At 42.6% G+C, this 19,327-nt stretch overlaps 6 protein-coding genes across 15 annotated transcripts in view; 3 read left to right on the plus strand and 3 right to left on the minus strand.

Annotated features, from left to right (window-relative positions):
- Positions 1-6,726, plus strand: part of Shrm (shroom) — a 77,842-nt gene extending 71,116 nt beyond the window's left edge. For all 9 annotated transcript variants that reach the window (XM_089471904.1, XM_089471903.1, XM_089471902.1 and 6 more), the window contains 3 exons: positions 4,149-5,772; positions 5,842-6,105; positions 6,175-6,726. In XM_089471904.1, coding sequence (XP_089328030.1) covers positions 4,149-5,772; positions 5,842-6,105; positions 6,175-6,438 — 2,152 coding nt within the window. In that variant the 3' untranslated portion in view covers positions 6,439-6,726. The remainder of the gene's footprint in view (positions 1-4,148; positions 5,773-5,841; positions 6,106-6,174) is intronic.
- Positions 6,727-6,913: 187 nt separating this feature from the next.
- Positions 6,914-10,901, plus strand: LOC108615306 (uncharacterized protein B0495.5). Of its 2 annotated transcripts, none has more exons than XM_018009715.2 (6): positions 6,914-7,230; positions 7,288-7,467; positions 7,529-7,843; positions 7,905-9,056; positions 9,114-9,319; positions 9,381-10,901. In XM_018009715.2, the coding sequence occupies exons 1-6, from the start codon at positions 7,133-7,135 to the stop codon at positions 9,842-9,844; spliced, it is 2,415 nt and encodes an 804-aa protein (XP_017865204.1). In that variant the 5' UTR covers positions 6,914-7,132; the 3' UTR covers positions 9,845-10,901. The 2 variants fall into 2 exon arrangements, with proteins under 2 accessions (XP_017865204.1, XP_017865205.1); XM_018009716.2 differs by having other exon boundaries at positions 7,291-7,467.
- Positions 10,351-12,299, minus strand: LOC108615313 (uncharacterized). The gene is made up of 2 exons (XM_018009728.2): positions 12,055-12,299; positions 10,351-11,862 (listed from the first exon to the last, which is right to left on the minus strand). The coding sequence occupies exons 1-2, from the start codon at positions 12,115-12,117 to the stop codon at positions 11,113-11,115; spliced, it is 813 nt and encodes a 270-aa protein (XP_017865217.1). The 5' UTR covers positions 12,118-12,299; the 3' UTR covers positions 10,351-11,112.
- A 23-nt stretch (positions 12,300-12,322) lies between these two features.
- Positions 12,323-18,924, minus strand: LOC108615312 (activity-regulated cytoskeleton associated protein 1-like). The gene is made up of 3 exons (XM_018009727.2): positions 18,751-18,924; positions 12,671-14,022; positions 12,323-12,606 (listed from the first exon to the last, which is right to left on the minus strand). The coding sequence occupies exons 2-3, from the start codon at positions 13,332-13,334 to the stop codon at positions 12,446-12,448; spliced, it is 825 nt and encodes a 274-aa protein (XP_017865216.1). The 5' UTR covers positions 13,335-14,022; positions 18,751-18,924; the 3' UTR covers positions 12,323-12,445.
- Positions 14,017-16,911, plus strand: Arc2 (Activity-regulated cytoskeleton associated protein 2). Its single transcript, XM_089471929.1, has one exon. The coding sequence runs from the start codon at positions 14,208-14,210 to the stop codon at positions 15,009-15,011; it is 804 nt and encodes a 267-aa protein (XP_089328055.1). The 5' UTR covers positions 14,017-14,207; the 3' UTR covers positions 15,012-16,911.
- LOC108615315 (activity-regulated cytoskeleton associated protein 1-like) lies at positions 15,413-18,040 on the minus strand. The gene has a single exon (XM_018009729.2). The coding sequence runs from the start codon at positions 17,907-17,909 to the stop codon at positions 17,154-17,156; it is 756 nt and encodes a 251-aa protein (XP_017865218.1). The 5' UTR covers positions 17,910-18,040; the 3' UTR covers positions 15,413-17,153.
- Positions 18,925-19,327: the final 403 nt, after the last annotated feature.

Consider the following 19,327-nt stretch of genomic DNA (forward strand, 5'->3'; position numbering starts at 1 on the left):
AGCGAGGCCAAAGCACCCCAGACTAGCCACACTTGCCACATGCCGCATGCCGCATGCCGCATGCCGCATGCCACAGGCGCCAGTTGACAGTGAGTTGGCAATTTGTGGATGCGTTTGCCAATTTGATTTTCAGTCGATTGCCTGTACAGTGAACCCCCGCAGCAGCTAAAGCCCATCGGCTGCTGCTGCTGCTGCTGCTCTGGCTTATGCAACAAAGCCAAACAAAAGGCCAGGCCAATTTATCAAAATCTGCTCTTTTGCTATTCATAATTTGCATCACATAACCAGCGCCTCAAACATGGCCAAAAACACACACACACACACAAATGGCCATAAAAATATGCGTTAATTGTATGGAAATGGAAATGTTATTGACCAGGCAGAAAGAGTAAGAAACACTGATAGGGGAGTGAGAGTGAGGGGGAGAGAGAGAGGGGGGAGAGTGAGACTAAATACTAAGAGTATACGAATTGAAATTCCCCAACTCTCTCAGTCCAGCCAAGCATTTCATTTGAGCCCTTTCTTTCAGTGTCTTATACAACATTTAAGCACTCATTCACAGCAAAGTTTTGCATGCAAAAAAATAAAAATAAAAACATAAAAACAGCAAGCTAAACAATAAACAAATAAAACAATAATTTGGCATAAATCTGGGCATTATCATCCAACTACTTAGCATTGCGGGCGTAATTTTCTCTTCATTTCTTTTTTAGCTTTTTTTTATTATAATAATATTATAAATAGAAGGGCCGAGTTATATCAGCTTCGTTACTCAAGCGGCTTATGAATTGTTGAAGATATATTTATAATAATAAATGTAAAGATAATTATATAATTAAATTAAAATCAAATGATATCATATATGAAATTGATGATTTAATTCGTCTATTTTTATATCTATAGCAATGCCATATAATATAAATCTATAAAGACTTATTACTTAACAAATAGTTCTACGATTATTGACCATCTATCGATCTATTAGTAACCATCAAATCAGCTTTAAGACTGATTATTTCGAGTTCTATTTTTATTTATTTATTTTTTTTATAAATTTTTTTTTTTATAAAATTTATTTTTTGTTTTTTTTCCTGCCTTTCAGTTAGAAACCATTGTTTACTTCGCTTATCAGCCCACCGCACAGTTAATTCATTGTAAATTTAACTTAAATACAAAATAAAGTCTAGTCTATAGATTTTATGACAGCTCTAGTGATATCAATAGATTGAGTGGGGCAATACAAAGAATATGCTTTGTGCTATACGTGTTTATTGATATCAAAGTGTTCATAAAATGACTTGAATTTTCAATTCGTAATTATAACTAAATGTTATTAATATAGAAGGTTAAATTCGTATAAGTATTATTATTATTATTGTTATTACTATTCAGAAGAAATCATTTTGTTTCTCTAAAAACAGTATAGAAAACTTGAGTTAGCTAACTTAAAAATTTCATAAATATAAAATAACTTGTTTAAACAAATATATGCACAAAAAATATAAATATAAAATACAATGAGTTAGAAACATTTAAAAAAAAATTTGTATGAATAAAAATAATTTATATATAAAGCTTAAAATTACTCATCAAAATATGAAACAAAATAGTAATAATAATGATAATAAATGCCGTTAACAAATTATATATTTAGATATTTTTTTTAATTTCTATTAAAAAATAAAAAACAGAAAAATACAAAAATATTATAAAAACTTAACCTGACTAAGTCAAGCAAACAGTTTTTTTTTTTTTTTTTTTTTTTTTTTTTTTTTTTTTTGTAGTCAAACAAAACTATGACAAATTTTATTTACATTTTCATGGCTGTTAATTTCTCATTACAATAGCTTTTTTTTTTCAACATTATTATTTTTATTATTTGTTGCTATTTTTAGCGCTAGCATACGCGCGCATTTGCTCAATCAAAAATCCAATTAAATTTATGAAAAATATATATATATGTATATATGATCAAAGCTAAGAGGGGGCTTGTCCACAGAGTGTTAATGTGTATGTGTGTGTATTTTTGATGACAAATAAGATACACAAACGCACACTCAGCGAGTTATCAAAAACATAGACGCCAAGTACATTTAGAGTCCAGTGTAAACCCGAGTTGAAGATTATAATAATATAATATTTATGTTAGATAAGCGCGGTGCAAACAAAAGGCCAGGTAAACATAGGTAAATACTAAGCTTAGGATATCAATCAACGAACACTTTTCCTGTGTCAAAACAAGATAAAAAGCAAGAGAGTGAATAGGAAGCCACAGACTTATAAATATATAAGTAATTTGTGAGACATTCTGTAATATGCAAAAAAAAAAAAAAAAGATATCTTTTATATGCAAATGCCGAAAAACGAAAAACTAAAACAATAAACATGGCAAAATTAGCTAAAGACACACACACACACACACACACATACACATCACATATTACTTAACAGGCGAACGGAAGTGATTAAGAGAAGCAACAAGTGAACAGCTATCAACAGCAGCGGCAGCTGTAGATACATCCACAGCTCAGCTAATGTATCTGACGGATGCCTGCGCTGAAGAAAGTGAAGAAGCTGCGCTGCGTTTTGTCGGCTACAATCAACAAATGTGCTCTGTCTGTGCATGTATGTGTGTGTGTGTGAGTGTGAGCCGTTGGGAACGAGACAAAAGGCTTGCTTATGCAAATGCACAGCCAGCCAGATACACAGCTATAGATACAGATACAGCTAAAGATACAGATACATTCGAGTGTGATGTAAGCAGCCAAAATGTGGCTTAATTTATGCAAAGCATTTCTATGTCGGCTTTCTTTTATATACATATATATTGCTCATAATATATATATCTAAATAGTTTTTACGCACATTTTGTTGGCCAAAAATGTTAACCGTTAGAGCAACACCTTCATTTTAATACACTTCTGTGGGTGGCCTAACTGCGAAAAAAATTGCTTAAAATTGAAAATGAGTTTAGCACTTTTTTTGAAAGTTTTTGACTGCCTGCCACGCCCCCTTTGCACACACTAAACTGAAACATAAAACTCTTTATAATTGCACTGTAAACATTTCACTTTCGTTTTTAATACCCGAAACAAAAATGTTGTCGCCGCGCATCGTGCACAGAATAATTTTTCGGTTTACCTTGTTTTTGTTTTTTTTTTTCTTTCTTTCTGATTTAATTTTATTATTGTCTTGTTTTGTGGAGCAGCCACTTTCGCCATGTGGGTGCTGAGAAATGCTGCTGCTGCTGCGGCTGATGAAGATGAGCTGTTGAGCTGTTGAGCTGTTAAGATCTGTGCAGTTGATCCCATGGAGGACTCAATTAGCAGCTCGTTTCTTGTTGCCTCAGATTTGCATAATAAATGTGGCTACTGTGGCGAATCGTGAACTGCGATGACCCCGTCCAGATGACCTCTCCATACACATACATATCGTACATATCGTATATATTGTACATATCGATTGACATTTGCCTACGATTTTGGGTAGGGCTGTTAAAGGCAATTTCATATGCTGATTAGCTGCGCACACGTGACTCTGGATGAAGTTTGTCGCGCTGCAAATTTCACAAGATTTTGCGGTTGCTATTGCAGTTGGGACTGAACTCAAAGTCAATAAATAAACAGATATATATGGTTATGTAATAAACATAAAAATTTATATTTATTATACTCAGCTCAGTTTAGTGCAAGCCCTTATTCGATTTCTGTTAAATTTAAGAGTCGAGAATCCACATTCAATAAGATCTTAAAAGCCTTTAAACATAGATTAGTATTATTATATAATTTAATTTGATGGCGTCTTGGTCTACTCAATCGTTCTTTCATGTGCTCAAAAGTCGATATACTCAGATTAAAAGAATCAAAAATTTCCTTGGAAGAAAGATATGTAATATATTTAAAAAAAAAGATATATTAAAAATAAAAAATAAAAAAAAATTAGTATTTAAATATATGTGTTATTTATTGTAAGGGATCGCGAATCTTTTCAATTTCTCTGAAGATTTAAATATTTTTGTTTAATATAAAAATATATATTTTTCTGTACATAAATACAACTTTTATCAATTTTGTACGCCTATATATTAAGTATAATTGTAGCTAACTCTAGCGACCCCTACTAATTCGCTTTCTTTCATTTACTTGCAGATCGAACTCGAAGGCCTCGTATCTGCCGCGTCAGAGCCTGGAGAAGCTGAACAACACAGATCCGGATCATGGCATCTATAAGCTGACGCTCACCTCCAACGAGGACCTGGTGGCGCACAGCAAGCCCAGCTACGGCATTGCGGCGGCAGCCGCTGCTGCGGGCAAGCTGAAAATGCCCAACAATTTGCCGGATGTCTTGCCGCTGGGTGTGAAGCTGCAGCAGCAGCCGGTGAAGCCGATGACGCCCAGTTCGCCGGGCGATGTGGTTGTCGCCATGCGCTACGGCTCCAATAATAATCTCGCAACGAATGCCACGCCCACGAATGCAACGAATGCTGTTGGCGGCAATAATACAGCCTATGCCATGATCTATGGCCAGACGATGCAGCAGCCACAGCATCCGCAGCAACAGCAGCAACGGTACTCGACGCCCACGATGGGCCACGCCTACAGCAGCAAAAGCCGATCGCCAGCGCCACAATTTACGCGATCTCAGTCGTACGATGTGAAGCAACTGCAGTCCCTAAACGATGCCACCACATTCATCTCCCAGTCACAGGTGGATCTGAAGCAGGTTGCACAGAATCTGGAGACGACGCTGGAGGAGGCATCGCTGCCAGCGACACCGCCGCAGCTCCTCTCGCCGGCCAACTCCAATTCCGACTGCAGCCTGAGCACCAGCTCACTGGAGTGCAGTCCAGTGAATGGGAATGCGAATGTCAATAACGATGCAGCCGCACACATCTTTCGGGCTGAGGTAGTTAGCACCACGCCGACAACGACGACGACGACGACAGCGACGCAGCCGAAGCCACCTGTCAGCCGGCAGGAGTCGTTGCGTGAGAACATTGAGAAGATAACACAGCTGCAGTCACAGCTGATGTCAGCGCATCTGTGTGATACGGCGGGTCTGCTGAGCAGCTATGGCAAGCCGAGCAGCACCACGAATACGAGCATGAGCACGAGCACCACTGCAGAGCCAGCCACAGCCACAGCCAGCGCCACAGCCACTGAGCAGCCGCCCAGCCCAGCAGCCCCTGCTCCATTGGAGGAGGAGCCAGCAGTTGAAGCGGCCACGGCAGCCACGCCCGAAGCCTCGCCCATGGATAGCCTGCAGCTGATGCAGCGCAGCGAACTGGTGCTGATTGTCAATCCCACGCCCAGCACCTCGGACATGGCCTGCCAAACGGATGAGGATCTGCTGGACAATGAGCTGGTGGCCACGCGCGAGGAGCAACAGACACGCACCACACTGCAGCCACGTCAGCAGCAGGCCATCGAGCTGGAGTACGAGCAGGCGGCCTTGGAGCTGATCAAGCAGCTGTTGCCCAACGACAAACTCATCGAAATCCTAACACCAAAAAGATATAAACCAACGACACAGTATGTCAACAATTTGTACAATCCGAATGTGCAGCTGCGTCCGGCCAAGCGAGATGTGGGCACCTCGACGCTGATGCGCATGAAGGGCGACAGCGCCAGGAGCAACTGCAGCAGCAACAGCAGCAGCTCCAGCAACTCAGTGGCTACGACAGAGCTGCAGCTGGTCAGCGTGGAGCTGCAGCTGACGGATGAGGACGATGCAAGTGACACGGATAGCACGAATTTAATCAAGCAGCAGCTGGTGAGTATCCAGTAGTCCATATCATTACTATAAGCCTCATGCTAACCCACAATATCTGTGTCTTTGCAGCATGCGCTGATCAAGCAGTTGAACCAAAAAATTGGCTCGCTCAAAAGTGAGCAGCAAACAATTTGCGATGAGTGCAGCATTAATGACAAACTGGGCCTCGATTTGCTGGCCAAGTTAACGGAGAAGGTGCGTCCCAGCGAAGCCTCCAAGTTCCGCACCTACATCGATGATGTGGGTCACATAACCAGCCTTTTGCTCTCGCTCTCCGAGCGTTTGGCGCAAACTGATAGCAGTCTAGAGACGATTAGCAGCCAGCAGGAGAAGGTAAAGACAGATTGATTTGCCTCTCTCTCTCTACATAGACTAAATATTCTTTATTTTTAATTATTACAGAGTACGCTGGCAGCGAAACGTGAACGTCTCTATGAGCAGCTGGAGGAGGCGCAACGGCTCAAGTCTGACATCGATAGGCGTGGCAGCAGCATTGCCAAACTGATTGGCAAACATCTCAACGTTGACATGTGCGCCGATTATGATTACTTTATTAATATGAAGGCCAAACTGATTGCCGATGCACGCGACCTCTCCGACAGGATCAAGAGCAGCGAGGAGCAGTTGAACGCCTTAAGCGATGCGCTAGTCCAAAGCGATTGCTAGCTGGGCTCTCAATTCAATTTTCCGTGCTGTCAACTTTAAGTTGAGGGCTGTTTGCGAGAATTGCCTCAGCTGCTGGTCGGGCTGTGTGTATTTAACTTAACTTAATGTGCTTAAAATTCAACCACAACACACACTATAATGTATAAATATTTTATGTTCATTTGTGATTTTCAATTAGTATGTAGGGTAAACTATGTATCAACCGCATATGTGTAAGCAATTTTTTACATAATTATCAAAAGCAAAGATAAACTGTATGCATTAATAAAAATTTTAAAACAATTTAAATAGCTTAGCCACAGAATTCTGTTTTCAAATTTGACCGCGCTGAGATGTGATCTGGCAGTACCTTTAGCGTTGCCACTGTGGCTTAAACCCAATTGTAACTATTGCCTCTTAACTATCGTCACGCAACTATCGAAGATGTGATATATCGATAGCAATCATTGATATTTCATCACATAGTATTGCCACTGGTCAGTGGTATTGCTTATTTACAAAGAAAAGCAATAATTTATGTTACCAAACGTGTTTTCTTGTAATTCAAAACAAATGTTAACGTGGCATACATTAGCTTTTGTTATTCGTGTAAATGTTTGAATAATATTGATTGGCAATCGATAACAAATATTGCTAATCCATGTAATCAGCTGATGGAATGCCCTTTCGATTAAATATTATCAATTAAATTGCTATGTTTAGAGGCAAAACACTCTGCCAAAACTGGATTAGAAGCGCTTTGGCAATTACAGCGCCTCAAACACAATTACATCGCAGTTGGCTAATAGACGAGTAAGTTCTAAAATACCAATTGCTTGCGATATTTTAATATAAATGACTAAACCGTAGCAGAACGACAACAACAGCAGCACATCCGCAGCATCAACATCAGCAGAAGCAACATCAGCACCTGTTTCGTGGCATGGCAACGGGTGGCGAAACAAAGGCGGAGACGCCAAAGCACACTAACAGATTAGCAGCATCGAAGTCGCCATATTTGCTGCAGCATGCGCATAATCCCGTCGACTGGTATGTTTTCTAATAAGAAATGAGATAAAAAAGTAAACCCTTCTGGCAACCTCCTTGAAAGGTATCCCTGGTGTGAGGAAGCCTTTGAGCGTGCGCGCAGCGAGAACAAGCTGATCTTCTTGTCAGTAGGCTATTCCACGTGCCATTGGTGCCATGTCATGGAGCATGAATCGTTCGAGGATGCCGCCACGGCTGAGGTGATGAACAAACATTTTGTAAACATCAAGGTCGATCGTGAGGAGAGACCGGATATAGACAAGGTCTACATGCAATTCCTCCTCATGTCCAAGGGCAGTGGGGGCTGGCCAATGAGCGTTTGGCTAACGCCAGATCTGGAGCCACTGGCAGCTGGGACGTATTTTCCGCCAAAGCCGCGGTAAGGCATAACACATTTCCTTTCAAGACTGAAAACCCCTAAAACTCTTTGCTGCGCGCAGCTATGGCATGCCCTCGTTCACCATGGTGCTGGAGTCGATAGCTAAGAAATGGGTGGCAGATCGCGATTCCCTCAAAAAAGCGGGCAGCACTCTACTGCAGGCCATGCAAACCAATCAGAGTGCTGGAACTAGTGCAGAAATGGCCTTCGAGCGGGGCAGCGGCGATGCTAAGCTGGCGGAGGCGGTGGCCGTACATAAGCAGCGATTCGATCAGCAGCATGCAGGCTTTGGCCGAGAGCCCAAGTTTCCGGAAGTACCACGACTCAATTTCTTGTTCCATGCCTATTTGGTTACCAAGGATGTGGATGTGCTGGACATGGTGCTGCAGACGCTGGATCACATTGGACGTGGCGGCATCAATGATCACATATTCGGCGGCTTTGCGCGTTATGCGACCACGCGAGATTGGCACAATGTACACTTCGAGAAGATGCTGTACGATCAGGGACAACTAATGGCTGCGTATGCCAATGCCTACAAGTTGACCCGAAGCAAAGAGTTTCTGGGCTATGCAGATCGCATCTATGAGTATTTGATCAAGGATTTGCGGCATCCGGCAGGTGGCTTCTATGCAGGCGAGGATGCCGATTCCTTACCTACCCATGAGGATACGGTCAAGGTTGAGGGTGCGTTCTATGCCTGGACATGGGATGAAGTGAAGCAGGCATTTCAAAAAGAAGAATCTTGCTTTAAGGATATCAGTGCAGCACGTGCTTTTGAGATTTACAGCTTCCATTATGACCTGAAGCCGTCGGGCAATGTTTCGCCATCCAGTGATCCGCATGGCCATCTGACTGGCAAGAATATATTGATAGTGCGTGGCTCAGAGGAGGACACTTGCTCGAACTTCAACATGGAGCTGGAGAAACTGCAGCAGCTGCTGCGGACAGCGAATGAGATATTGCACAAGATTAGGGATCAGCGTCCACGTCCACATTTGGACACGAAGATCATCTGTGGCTGGAATGGCTTGGTACTCTCCGGCCTGGCAAAGCTGGCCAATTGTGGCACGGCCAAGCGAGATGCGTATTTGGCTACGGCCAAGCAACTGATGGAGTTTGTGCGCAAACATCTGTACGATGAAGATGAAAAGCTGCTATTGCGCTCCTGCTACGGAGCGGGCGTGGCGGATGATACGCTTGAGCAGAATGCGTAAGTGAATGAGAGAGTTTAACCACATATATCTACTATATGTGATCCATTTTACAGCACTCGCATTGAAGGCTTCCTGGACGATTATGCGTTTCTAATCAAAGGCTTGCTAGACTATTACAAGGCCTCCTTGGAAATGGAAGCTTTGAATTGGTCCAAGACGCTGCAGGAGACACAGGACAAACTCTTTTGGGATGAAGATAAGGGCGCCTATTTCTTTTCTCAGCAAAATGCGCCAAATGTCATAGTTAGACTTAAAGAAGGTACAGCCTCATTTACTCTAACTAGGCTCGTTCCACATCTCATCACAATTTCTTTACGCAGATCACGACGGCGCCGAGCCCTGTGGCAACAGTGTGGCTGCTCGTAATCTTACGTTGCTTTCGCATTATTACGACGATCGGAAATATTTCGAGCGTGCTACGAAGTTGTTAAATTACTTTGCCGATGTCTCGCCCTTCGGCCATGCCTTGCCCGAGATGTTGTCGGCGCTGCTGTTACATGAAAACGGCCTCGATTTGGTGGCAGTGGTGGGTCCCGATTCCGAGGATACGCGGCGCTTTGTAGAAATTGTGCGAAAATTCTATGTGCCGGGCATGATCATCGTACACTGCGATCCACTGCATCCGGATGCGGCATGCAATCAGCGATTGCAACAGAAGTTTAAGATGGTCAACGGCAAGACGACCGTCTACATTTGCCATGATCGTGTCTGCCGCATGCCAGTGACAGATCCAGCCCAGCTTGAAGAGAATCTGATGGCCAACTTCTTCAAGGAGCGCATCTAAACTAAGCCTCACTCAATTGACATTACTCGAACTAGTTGTTAGCATTATTATGTTGTTATTAGGGTTTAACAACATTGTTAAATTGTTTAGCTTCTAAAGCATATATATATCTATAATCGGTATATATATATATTAATCGGTTCTCGGAACATGTATTTTAGTCTGTAGCTCCTCCTTTGTGACCTCTCCGTATTTTGAAAATTAACCTTAACTCAATTTAAGTTATAAAATTTAAAAGATATAATGGATGTTAGATTAGACGCCATCTCAATCCAACTGTGGAGGGTTTTCTATTAACAATCTATGTGTTTGAGGATAACTTTAGGAAATTGTTTAGTTATGACAGTTTTATGGAATTGCATTTTATTCTAAAGTGTTTTTTTAAAACAGACTCGAAATTATATTTTTGTACAAATTAAATGTGGGAAAGTTATTAAAATATATGTCATATATAAACAATTTCTTAAGTAGATCCATTTGGCTAGTGGTTAAATTAAAAGAACAAATTGCGGTTTCATCTTCACAAATACAACACATTAATTTGTGCATCATTTATTGGAATCGTTCGTTTGGCTGCTCCTCATTCAAATGGACACGGCGCTCGTCAGGCCACAACTAAATACTAAAAATTGTGCATTTTGCTTGCTTTTCTTTCTTATTTTTTGTTGCTGTTTTATATTATTATTTATATATTATTATTATTATTATTATTATTATTGTTGTTGTTGCCGTCGTCGACTGCAATATTCAGATGAGAGGAGCCGCCCAGGCGTAAAAACTAAGAACTATAAACTAAATGCTGTGACCTGCTGCGCTTCATCGACGCATTCACTTGTGGCGGCATCAGCGATTCTCTGGAGTGAGAACTGCTGAGGTATCTGCCTGATCTGAAGACCATCAGATTGTGCCACAAGAGTGTCTGATGCGACGGGCCAATTGGCGCATAAAGAGAACTAAATGTATGGAGAGAACAGTTCGGTAATCGATAATCGGTAATCATAATCGTAATATAATAGTAATATAATAGTAGTAATAAAAATAATTTAGTTGAAATTCACATTCATCACATTGGTTTGCACTTGGCGGCCAACCACTTGCCCTTCGTGCCTGTGGTGTTGTTGTTGTTGTTGTTGTTGTTGCTTGAATGCAGAAGCTGTCGCTACACTTGCTGTTGTTCTTGTTGTTGTTGCTGTTGCTGTTCTTTTTGTTGTTGAAGGTGTTTCTGTTGTTGTTGTTCTAGTGGTTGTAGCGTCAGCTGGTGCATCCGCTCAGGTATCTGCATCGTTAAAACTCATGGCCGCATCGAAACTATCAACGATCGTCTCCATGCGCTCGTGATGCTCGAACCGGGCAAATTTACGCTCCATGCGCGTATACGAATGCCGGCGTGAGTGTCGTGTCCGTCGAAAGAAACGGAAACGTGTGTCCTCCTCCTCTTCATCGTATTCGGGCGCCGACACTGAATCTTCGTCCGTTTCGCGCAGGAATTCCTTGGGATCGCGATGAATCTTAAAGATTTTCGTCGCACCATGCAGCTTGGATATGGTCCGGGATGTATTTAAAATACCACGGTCGGCCAGCGGCAGATGCTGCTGCTGATGTTGATGCAGTTTGTGCGCACGATTCTTGACGGCAGTTAGCCGATTTGTGATGGACACCACGTTGAACAGCTTAGATAGCTCGGAGTCAACGCAACGGGTTTCGCGACGCAGGTTCTTACCGTTTTTAACATAGATAAAATGATTGATTGATTGATTATCGGCCACCAGGCTGGCGGTGGGTGAGCTGGAGCTGCCATTGGCGCTACCGTTACTGTTACCAGTGCCGTTCCCATTGACATTGCCGCCGCTGCTGCCGTTGGACGTTAACAACGTTGGTGTGGAGGGCGGCGCTGGGGGCACGTGCGGCATTGTGTAGCAACGCTGACGTCCCTCATACAGGTTGGCCACATTATACCGGCTGAGTCGGCACGATTCCGAGTCAATTTCTTCGTGGTCGGAACTCGGCATGTCCATAGCCTGCATGCGTACGTGTATGTGTATTTGTGTTAATGTGTTTTTATGTGTGTGTATGTGTTGGTGTTTTTAGAGTGGGTGCGTTCGCGTGAGTGGGCAGCAGCAGACGAAGAAAACGGGCGAAAAATTGGGCGTTGTAATAATTGACACATTAAAGTTTGGCATGCTAACAATATTTAGATGATGTTTGTATACCTGTAGCAAGCCCTCCACTTCCGAGTAATGACGATCCGTCAGACGGTGCAGTTGTTGATCCATTTTTGCTAAACAACAACAACAGCATAACAAAAATACGACCGTCCGATACCAATACTTTTAGCTGCACAGCAACCCTGCGCACTGCGCAGTCCCAGACCATTTTCGATACCAATGCGCCACTGCCCTGGTTGCCGAATGAGTACCTAGTGGCAACTCTATCAATTATATGGCAGCGCTCTGGCGCTAAATTAACTTGTTGAATAAATCGAAATACATATAAGCATATCGTTTGTAGCGACTGCACACCTCATTTATTTAAGTTTGTTTACTTTTTAAATGTGAAGAATGATTCAATGCATGTGTGACTAAATAATATTCGGCTATGTGTTTAGCTTTGCTGTTCAGTGGCCATTGGCACGTCCTCTTCTCCATTCGGCTGAGCAGCAAAGTCCCGGCCTCTACCTCTACCTCTGCCTCGGCCTCGGCCTCTGCCATGTCCTCGGGTTCCACCTCTACCTCGACCAGGGATGTAACCAGTTGACGAAATTTCTATGGAGAACGAATCGATCATTAGACCCCATTGAGAGAAAGAAACATACTTTATTTCAGATACCTGAGTAAGGACGCTTCCGTGGGGGCTGGCCATCGGATTCCTCCTGAGTGTTATGCTCGATAATGCGCGCCTGTTCCAACAGATCGCGGAATGTTGAAATATTCTGGCGAGGAATGTATTTGCGGTACTTAATGTTTAACAGACCGTACAGGAAATCCAGTTCCGTCTCTTCGTCGTGACGATTATTTTCCAATTGAGCGAGCAGCGCACGTTTCTCGACAACGAAGGTATCCATGGGTACGCTATTCTCCTGTTTATTCTGAAAGAACTCCATGTAGACTTGATAAGCCGGCTTGGTGGGTGAAAAGTGTTCGCGAATGAGGTCGATTGCATCGTTCCAGCACTTTGCCTCTTTGCGTACACCCTGCCACCAGGTAGATGCAATGCCGTAAAAGAGCAACGAAATGCCTTTCAAAGCATTCTCATCGCTGATGTCTTCGAGCTCTTTGTATGTTACAATATTTGTGATAAACTCCTCGACGTCGTCGTGGTTTCGTGCACCGTTAAACCTGTGCGTGCAGGCGCTGAAACTGCCCTTCGACTTGGTCACGGAGACAGCTCCACCAGATTCGGCGGCAACCCCAGCAGCTGCCACAGCAGAAGCGCGCACCGTTTCGATGAGCTCCCGCAGCTGCTCATTGGTCATTTGTATTGTTTGAGCCATGTTATAGACACATTAGTCAACAGCAGCAGCAAACGATTACTAACGGACTGACATGTCTTTCGCTTTTGTAGTTGGCTTTGTAGCACAAAATTGTGAAATGGAACTATGAAACCCAAAAATACGCTCTCTGAGAAAATGTAGTGTAGAATGATACATATATTTAATAATCTGCAAAACCGCTCAGAGAGAGCTTTAAAAAAAAATAGTTTATGCATGTACATACATATGTACATATATAATGTTATATGTATGTTTATAGATATTTGTTATTAATCATTTTCGGCAATCATACATTTAGTTCTTATCAATTCTATGGAATTGAACATGTTCAAACATGCACCTTGACTTTTATAGTCATTAACTGGAACTATAATTTGTTTCTAGTTGAGTTATCAGTGTATGTACACGTGTACATATGTATGTGTATGACTTGCGTACCTGTCGCGCCTTTTTTATGTCTGCAGCGATCGGTGGGTGGAATAATTTATTTCTTTTCAAAATGGAAGATTTTGCTGATTTAAATCTACAATTATTTATACAAGTACACATACACATATCTTAATATATAATACTATCCTGCGTTATTTTTGCTTTGCATGTGTATGTATGTATGTATTTCTCCTTCCATCGATGATGTTGTCCTACAGAGTTAGCTGAAGAATCGCTTTAAAAGCAGAAGAATATTTTCCTAGAAACAAAAAGAAAATGTAACAAATCTATTTTAATTTAATTATTGCGCTATTTCGATATTTGTCTCTTTCAAATTTTCCTTGAATGCCTTTATCTTTTCGTGTTAAACTAAGATAAACGAACAAAAAAGTCCCCTTGCAAAACAACGGACATATTCACATACCCATATATTTAAATGTTTATATGCAAACATATTTACAAGAGAACGTTACTCACACACGAAATCAACAGTTGCCGGATTTTCGAGTTCGAAACTTGTGGCCCGCTCTCAGAGAGCAAATGAATCACAAATATATCACAACGCAAAAAGCTCTCCAAGTGGTTTTTTCATTTAGTTGGTACGCTGACGGCAGAGAAGCAGCAATTGATTTTTGTTTATTTATTTATAACCAAACACCACAGAAAATGACGCTGCTGTCGGACGAACAGTTTCGCATACTCATCGACACAATCAAATCCCTGGCGCCGCAGAAAGATGATGATCACCAATCGAAGGGCAGCTTCAGCAACTGCGCGGTGCGGTTTAGCGGGCAGCGAGACCACGACGCCGTCGATGAGTTCATAACAGCCGTAGAAACCTACAAGGAGATGGAGGGCATTAGTGACAAAGACGCACTGAAGGGTATTTCGCTGCTCTTCAATGGCGTTGCTGTCATGTGGTGGAAGGGTGTGCGACGAGATGCCCACACATGGCAAGACGCACTGAAACTGCTTCGCGATCACTTCTCGCCGACAAAACCCTCCTATCAGATCTACATGGAGATCTTTGAAATGAAGCAGGAAGACGGCGAAGTAATCGACCAGTTCATATGCAAGCAGCGTGCGCTGCTGGCCAAGCTGCCGGAGGGTCGTCACAACGAGGAGACAGAGTTGGATTTCATCTATGGCCTGATGCATCAAAAGTACAGAAGTCATATACCACGTCACGAGATCAAGTCGTTCAGAGAGCTGCTCGAACGCGGCCGCATGATAGAACGCACGAAATAGATTATATCTATGTAACTCAATTATTAAATAAAATATTGTAAATTCTAGTTAATCTGCAGGGTATTTTCACTTCTGTCATAAAAAAGAAAAGCGAAACAGGGCCAGTAATCGAACTATTTTTTCGTACGAAGCAAAGGAAAGTCAACTGTGATATGAATGCTCATAATAAAAATAATAAAGAAAATAAATAAATAAAAATTATATTTTAATAATAATAAAAAATGAGAAGAGCATACACAATTAAAAAAAAATAAAAATTAAAAAAAAAGCCCTTGTATTTTTCAGCTGTAAATTTGAAAACCGACTTGGCGCGATCTTCTCTAATTTCGGATTTCTGAAATATTGAGAACTGAAATGCAAACACCCCGCCCACAATGTCACATATAAAAACACATTGAGAATTTGGTTTGAGTAGGTTTTTTTTGTATTTGTTTGAGATGATCTCAGTTTCTGGGTTAATGTTGATGATTTTGTGTTGATTGCAGCCTCTTGTGGTCGTCGATAGGCCCCCAGCTTGAAGAGTATGCGAATGCCGAAGAGTTGGACATCGCGCACACTTCATCGGGAAACGCAGACCGCCGCGTCTGCTACGATATGACTGGCCAATGTGCTCCAAAAAAGATGGCGCACGCGGCAGAGCAGCGGGTACCATGGTGTGTGAGACACAGACGTTGTTAGGAATGGCACTACGCGCCTATGGATTCTGCACAAGAGACTGCACTTGCAACATTGTGGAGCTCCTCGACAGTCGCCACAATCTGGAGCGGCAAGGAGCGACGAATCGGAAGCCCCGGTTTAGTGTGTGTGTGAGAGAGCTGGCGTGCCTAACGCTTACCAGGGAAGTGCAGTTCCAAGGAAGGAACTGCCACCGGTACCTGATAATTTAGCGTGCCAACCGCACGAATGGCGAGAGCATAGCCATTGTAGTGCGATGTAATACATTGTTTGACATTAAAAATGTCGGTTTAAAAAGTTTGGTTGTTTTTTTCGATTTTCTGTAAAAGAAAATGAAAGTTTGCCCATGACCAAGCCTCAGCAGCGGCTGTCGTGCAGAAGCAACCAGCAAAGGCCACAACTTCAAGCCGAACCCAGTTAGCAGCAGCGCTACAGTTCACCAAAGCGAGCTGCTGCAGCGCGCCGAAGCGAACTACAGCAACGCACCCTAAGTAAACCGCAGCGCGCTGCCAGAGCTGAGCAGCGGCGTGGAGTTGCTCCTCGAAGCTTGCGACACACAAAAGCCACTGCGTTGTCTTCCCATGGACGTGTTTTTTTTTTTGCTGCATTGAAGAAGGATCGACGCGAAAGCAGCTGTAGTTTCGAACTAAGCGACAAGTGAGCAGCGCATAGATCCACTGGCCGAAGCCAGCGAAGCTTCACGCCCTCTGCTTGAACGCAGCGTACGGCACCACAGCTACGTTGCGCAGACACTAGGTCAAGACAGCGGGTTTTGAGCGACAAGAAAAGGGGAAAAGCAAAGCACACGAAACACCCATCACGGCCCGAGTTGTTGAGCCGACGCAAACGTAGCACAGGCAACGACGCTGGCCGCGCACAAAGCTCATCGACTGCACAGTTCCGAAGAACTCTGCAGAGATAAGCAATGCACGAGCAAGCGTCGCTGCTTGGCTGCGCCACACGCCGCTCAACGACTTAGCCTAGGGGCGAAATGCGTGCGCTAACCTGTTCTTCAATTCCTGCCGCTCGAGGGTTGGTGAACAAGTTCACCGCTTGTAGTAGAGTTCCAGTTGTGATTAGTAATCACGAAAAATCATTTAAGCTGGCGTTCACAGCCAAATTGAGCCGAAGTTTCGGCGTGAAGTGTATGCGACATCGAAATGCCGTTATTTTAGCTCTGCTTTGCTGGCCGGCACGCCACTTGATGCTGAGTGAGAGTCAGAAACTGACATAGGCAAAAAGCTGCTAGAGCTTTCTGAGTGCGCAACTGTTGTTCTTCGATGTTGTCATTTTCCACTCTCCTCGTGTCCATGTGAGGCCAGCTGACAAAGTGAGTTTTGATGTGAGAGAATTGGTGAGAGAGAGACATTGACGTAGGCATCCAAATATGCGCCCTGCGCATGTTGCTGTTGTTGTAGATGTCGATGATGTCATGTCCCGTTTATTGCGTGTGCGTGTGTGTGATGTTTAGTTCGCCGCATTCGTCTGATCCCGCGTCTGCCGCTTGCGACAGACCTCGAACGTGTGACCGCGGAAATTGCAGTAGGTGCAGCGTTCAACGCGATTAGCGCCGCGTAGCGGTCCCTTTGGTTGCGCCTCAACCTGCTCCAGGTCGTTGTGTTCAATGATGCGGCCCTGCTCGAGCAGATCGCGGAATGTTGAGATATTTTGGCGAGGAATGTGCTTGCGGTACTTGATGTTGAGCAGGCCATAGAGAAAGTCCAGTTCGGTTTCTTCGTTGTGCCGTCCCTCCGGCAGTTGGGCGAGCAGCGCACGTTTCTCGACCACGAAGGTGTCGATGGCAACGGAGTCGGGCTGCTTCTTCTCGAAGAACTCCATGTAGACCTGGTAAGCCGGCTTAGTGGGCGAAAAGTGCTCGCGAATAAGGCTGATGGCATCGTTCCAGCACTTTGCCTCCTTGCGTACGCCCTGCCACCAGGTGGATGCAATGCCACAGAAAAGCAGGGATATGCCCTTCAAGGCATTCTCATCGCTGATGTCCTCCAGTTCCTTGTAGGTGACAATATTTGTGATGAACTCCTCGACCTCGTCGTGGCTGCGAGTACCGCCGAATTTGTGCGTACAGGCGCTGAAACTTCCTTTTGTCTTTGAGGCTTCGCTAGTAGCAGCAGCGGCATTGCCGGCTGCGTTAACCGCCGACGAACGAACAGCCTCGATGAGCGCGTGAAGTTGCTCATTGGTCATCTGGATAGTTGTCGCCATTGCTAACGATTATCACACACCTTGTTGTTGTTGATGAAAAAGCAAATTGCGACAGCGAACAAAGCCAATAAGTCTCGGCGAATGTTGCTGCTCCTTGTGCTGGTCGTAGTTGACTGAAGTTCTCTCTAATATGCCGGCAGCTTTTATACCCGAGCGTTATGAAATTGAATTTCGAAAAAGTACTCGAAAAAGTAGCCAAATGAGAGAGAGAGAGAGAGAGAGTAGTGGAAAGAGGGCAGTGTGTGATATTGTTGTTGCAACTTGCAAGTTCTAAGCACTATATTTTAGTGAGTCATTTTACTTGGTGGAAGACTCTTCGATCGATACATCGAACATATGTACATATGTACATATGTATGTATGTGCATACACACTAAGTTAATGAAAAATTCAGATAAGCGACACTAGCAACAAAAAAGGAGCCAATTAATAACTATACTTACATACATACATATGTATGTACATGTGTATATTACATATGTACATCTATACACAGGAATGCATGTACATACATACATACTAATGCAGCTTTCATATGTGTATATGTATATTATTTGTATTATTTGTAACTTGTATTTCATATTAACATGAAAATGTGCGATCACATGTCCATTCGTTTCTAAACGTACATACATACATACATATATACATATTTAACTATGCATTGCGTACAGACGTATGTATATACATATATATAAAATTGTGGGTGTCACCACAACAATAAATGCCGGGTTTCGTTCACAGAAAACCAAAATATCAGGGACCTTAACGATTATAATTTTTATAGAAATAATTTAGAAATACATATGTATGTACATTCATATGTATGTAATTTACTTACATATATTTACACTTGTATGTATGTATGTACATACATATGTATAAAAGTGGGTGTCGATATTTTCCATGGATATAGAACCACAACAATAAATGATGGGCTGCGCTGGCAAACAAAAATATTGAGGGAAAACGTTCAAAATATGCTTTTATGTCAAAGACTTGGGAAATTCTGAAATCATAACATTATAGCCGACAATAACAAAACCAAGCCCATAAATGTGCTATTTCTATGTATGTATGTATGTACGCACATCAGAGAGCGAAATAGAGAGAGAGAGAGGAGATAGCGTCACAAAATTACAGTTTTTTTGGTTTAGTTTTCTACTCTCTTTGCCGGCATTTCGAACAAATGGCAGTCAAGAGTTTCAATGACGCAACAACAATTAGTAGAAATATCGCGGGACATTTCCATTGTTTATATTACCAAATCCAAACTATGGATTCAGCTTCCAAACACAAATTTTTGCAGCAAATAAAAAAAAAAAACTTTGCTTCATGATTTCTATCTAAGATGAGTTGAATATGATAACTTTAAATTAAAATATAATAAATTCTAAATTAAATCAATATAAGTTTTG

Source organism: Drosophila arizonae, chromosome 5 (assembly GCF_054131065.1).
Source record: "Drosophila arizonae isolate 15081-1271.41 chromosome 5, UAZ_ARI_1.0, whole genome shotgun sequence".
In the NCBI taxonomy this organism is placed as follows: domain Eukaryota; kingdom Metazoa; phylum Arthropoda; class Insecta; order Diptera; family Drosophilidae; genus Drosophila; species Drosophila arizonae.

What these genes read in the sequence shown, in the direction of transcription:
- LOC108615313 (XM_018009728.2), bottom strand. Translation starts at nt 12,117, where the DNA reads ATGGATCAACAACTGCACCGTCTGACGGATCGTCATTACTCGGAAGTG. An exon ending in AAGTGGAGGGCTTGCTACAG is followed by an intron (nt 11,863 to 12,054) that starts GTATACAAACAT and finishes GTACGCATGCAG; the next exon opens with GCTATGGACATGCCGAGTTC.
- LOC108615306 (XM_018009715.2), top strand. Translation starts at nt 7,133, where the DNA reads ATGTTTAGAGGCAAAACACTCTGCCAAAACTGGATTAGAAGCGCTTTG. An exon ending in GCGCATAATCCCGTCGACTG is followed by an intron (nt 7,468 to 7,528) that starts GTATGTTTTCTA and finishes CCTCCTTGAAAG; the next exon opens with GTATCCCTGGTGTGAGGAAG. An exon ending in GATACGCTTGAGCAGAATGC is followed by an intron (nt 9,057 to 9,113) that starts GTAAGTGAATGA and finishes TCCATTTTACAG; the next exon opens with CACTCGCATTGAAGGCTTCC.
- LOC108615315 (XM_018009729.2), bottom strand. Translation starts at nt 17,909, where the DNA reads ATGGCGACAACTATCCAGATGACCAATGAGCAACTTCACGCGCTCATC.
- LOC108615312 (XM_018009727.2), bottom strand. Translation starts at nt 13,334, where the DNA reads ATGGCTCAAACAATACAAATGACCAATGAGCAGCTGCGGGAGCTCATC. An exon ending in ACGGAAGCGTCCTTACTCAG is followed by an intron (nt 12,607 to 12,670) that starts GTATCTGAAATA and finishes CGTTCTCCATAG; the next exon opens with AAATTTCGTCAACTGGTTAC.
- Arc2 (XM_089471929.1), top strand. Translation starts at nt 14,208, where the DNA reads ATGCAAACATATTTACAAGAGAACGTTACTCACACACGAAATCAACAG.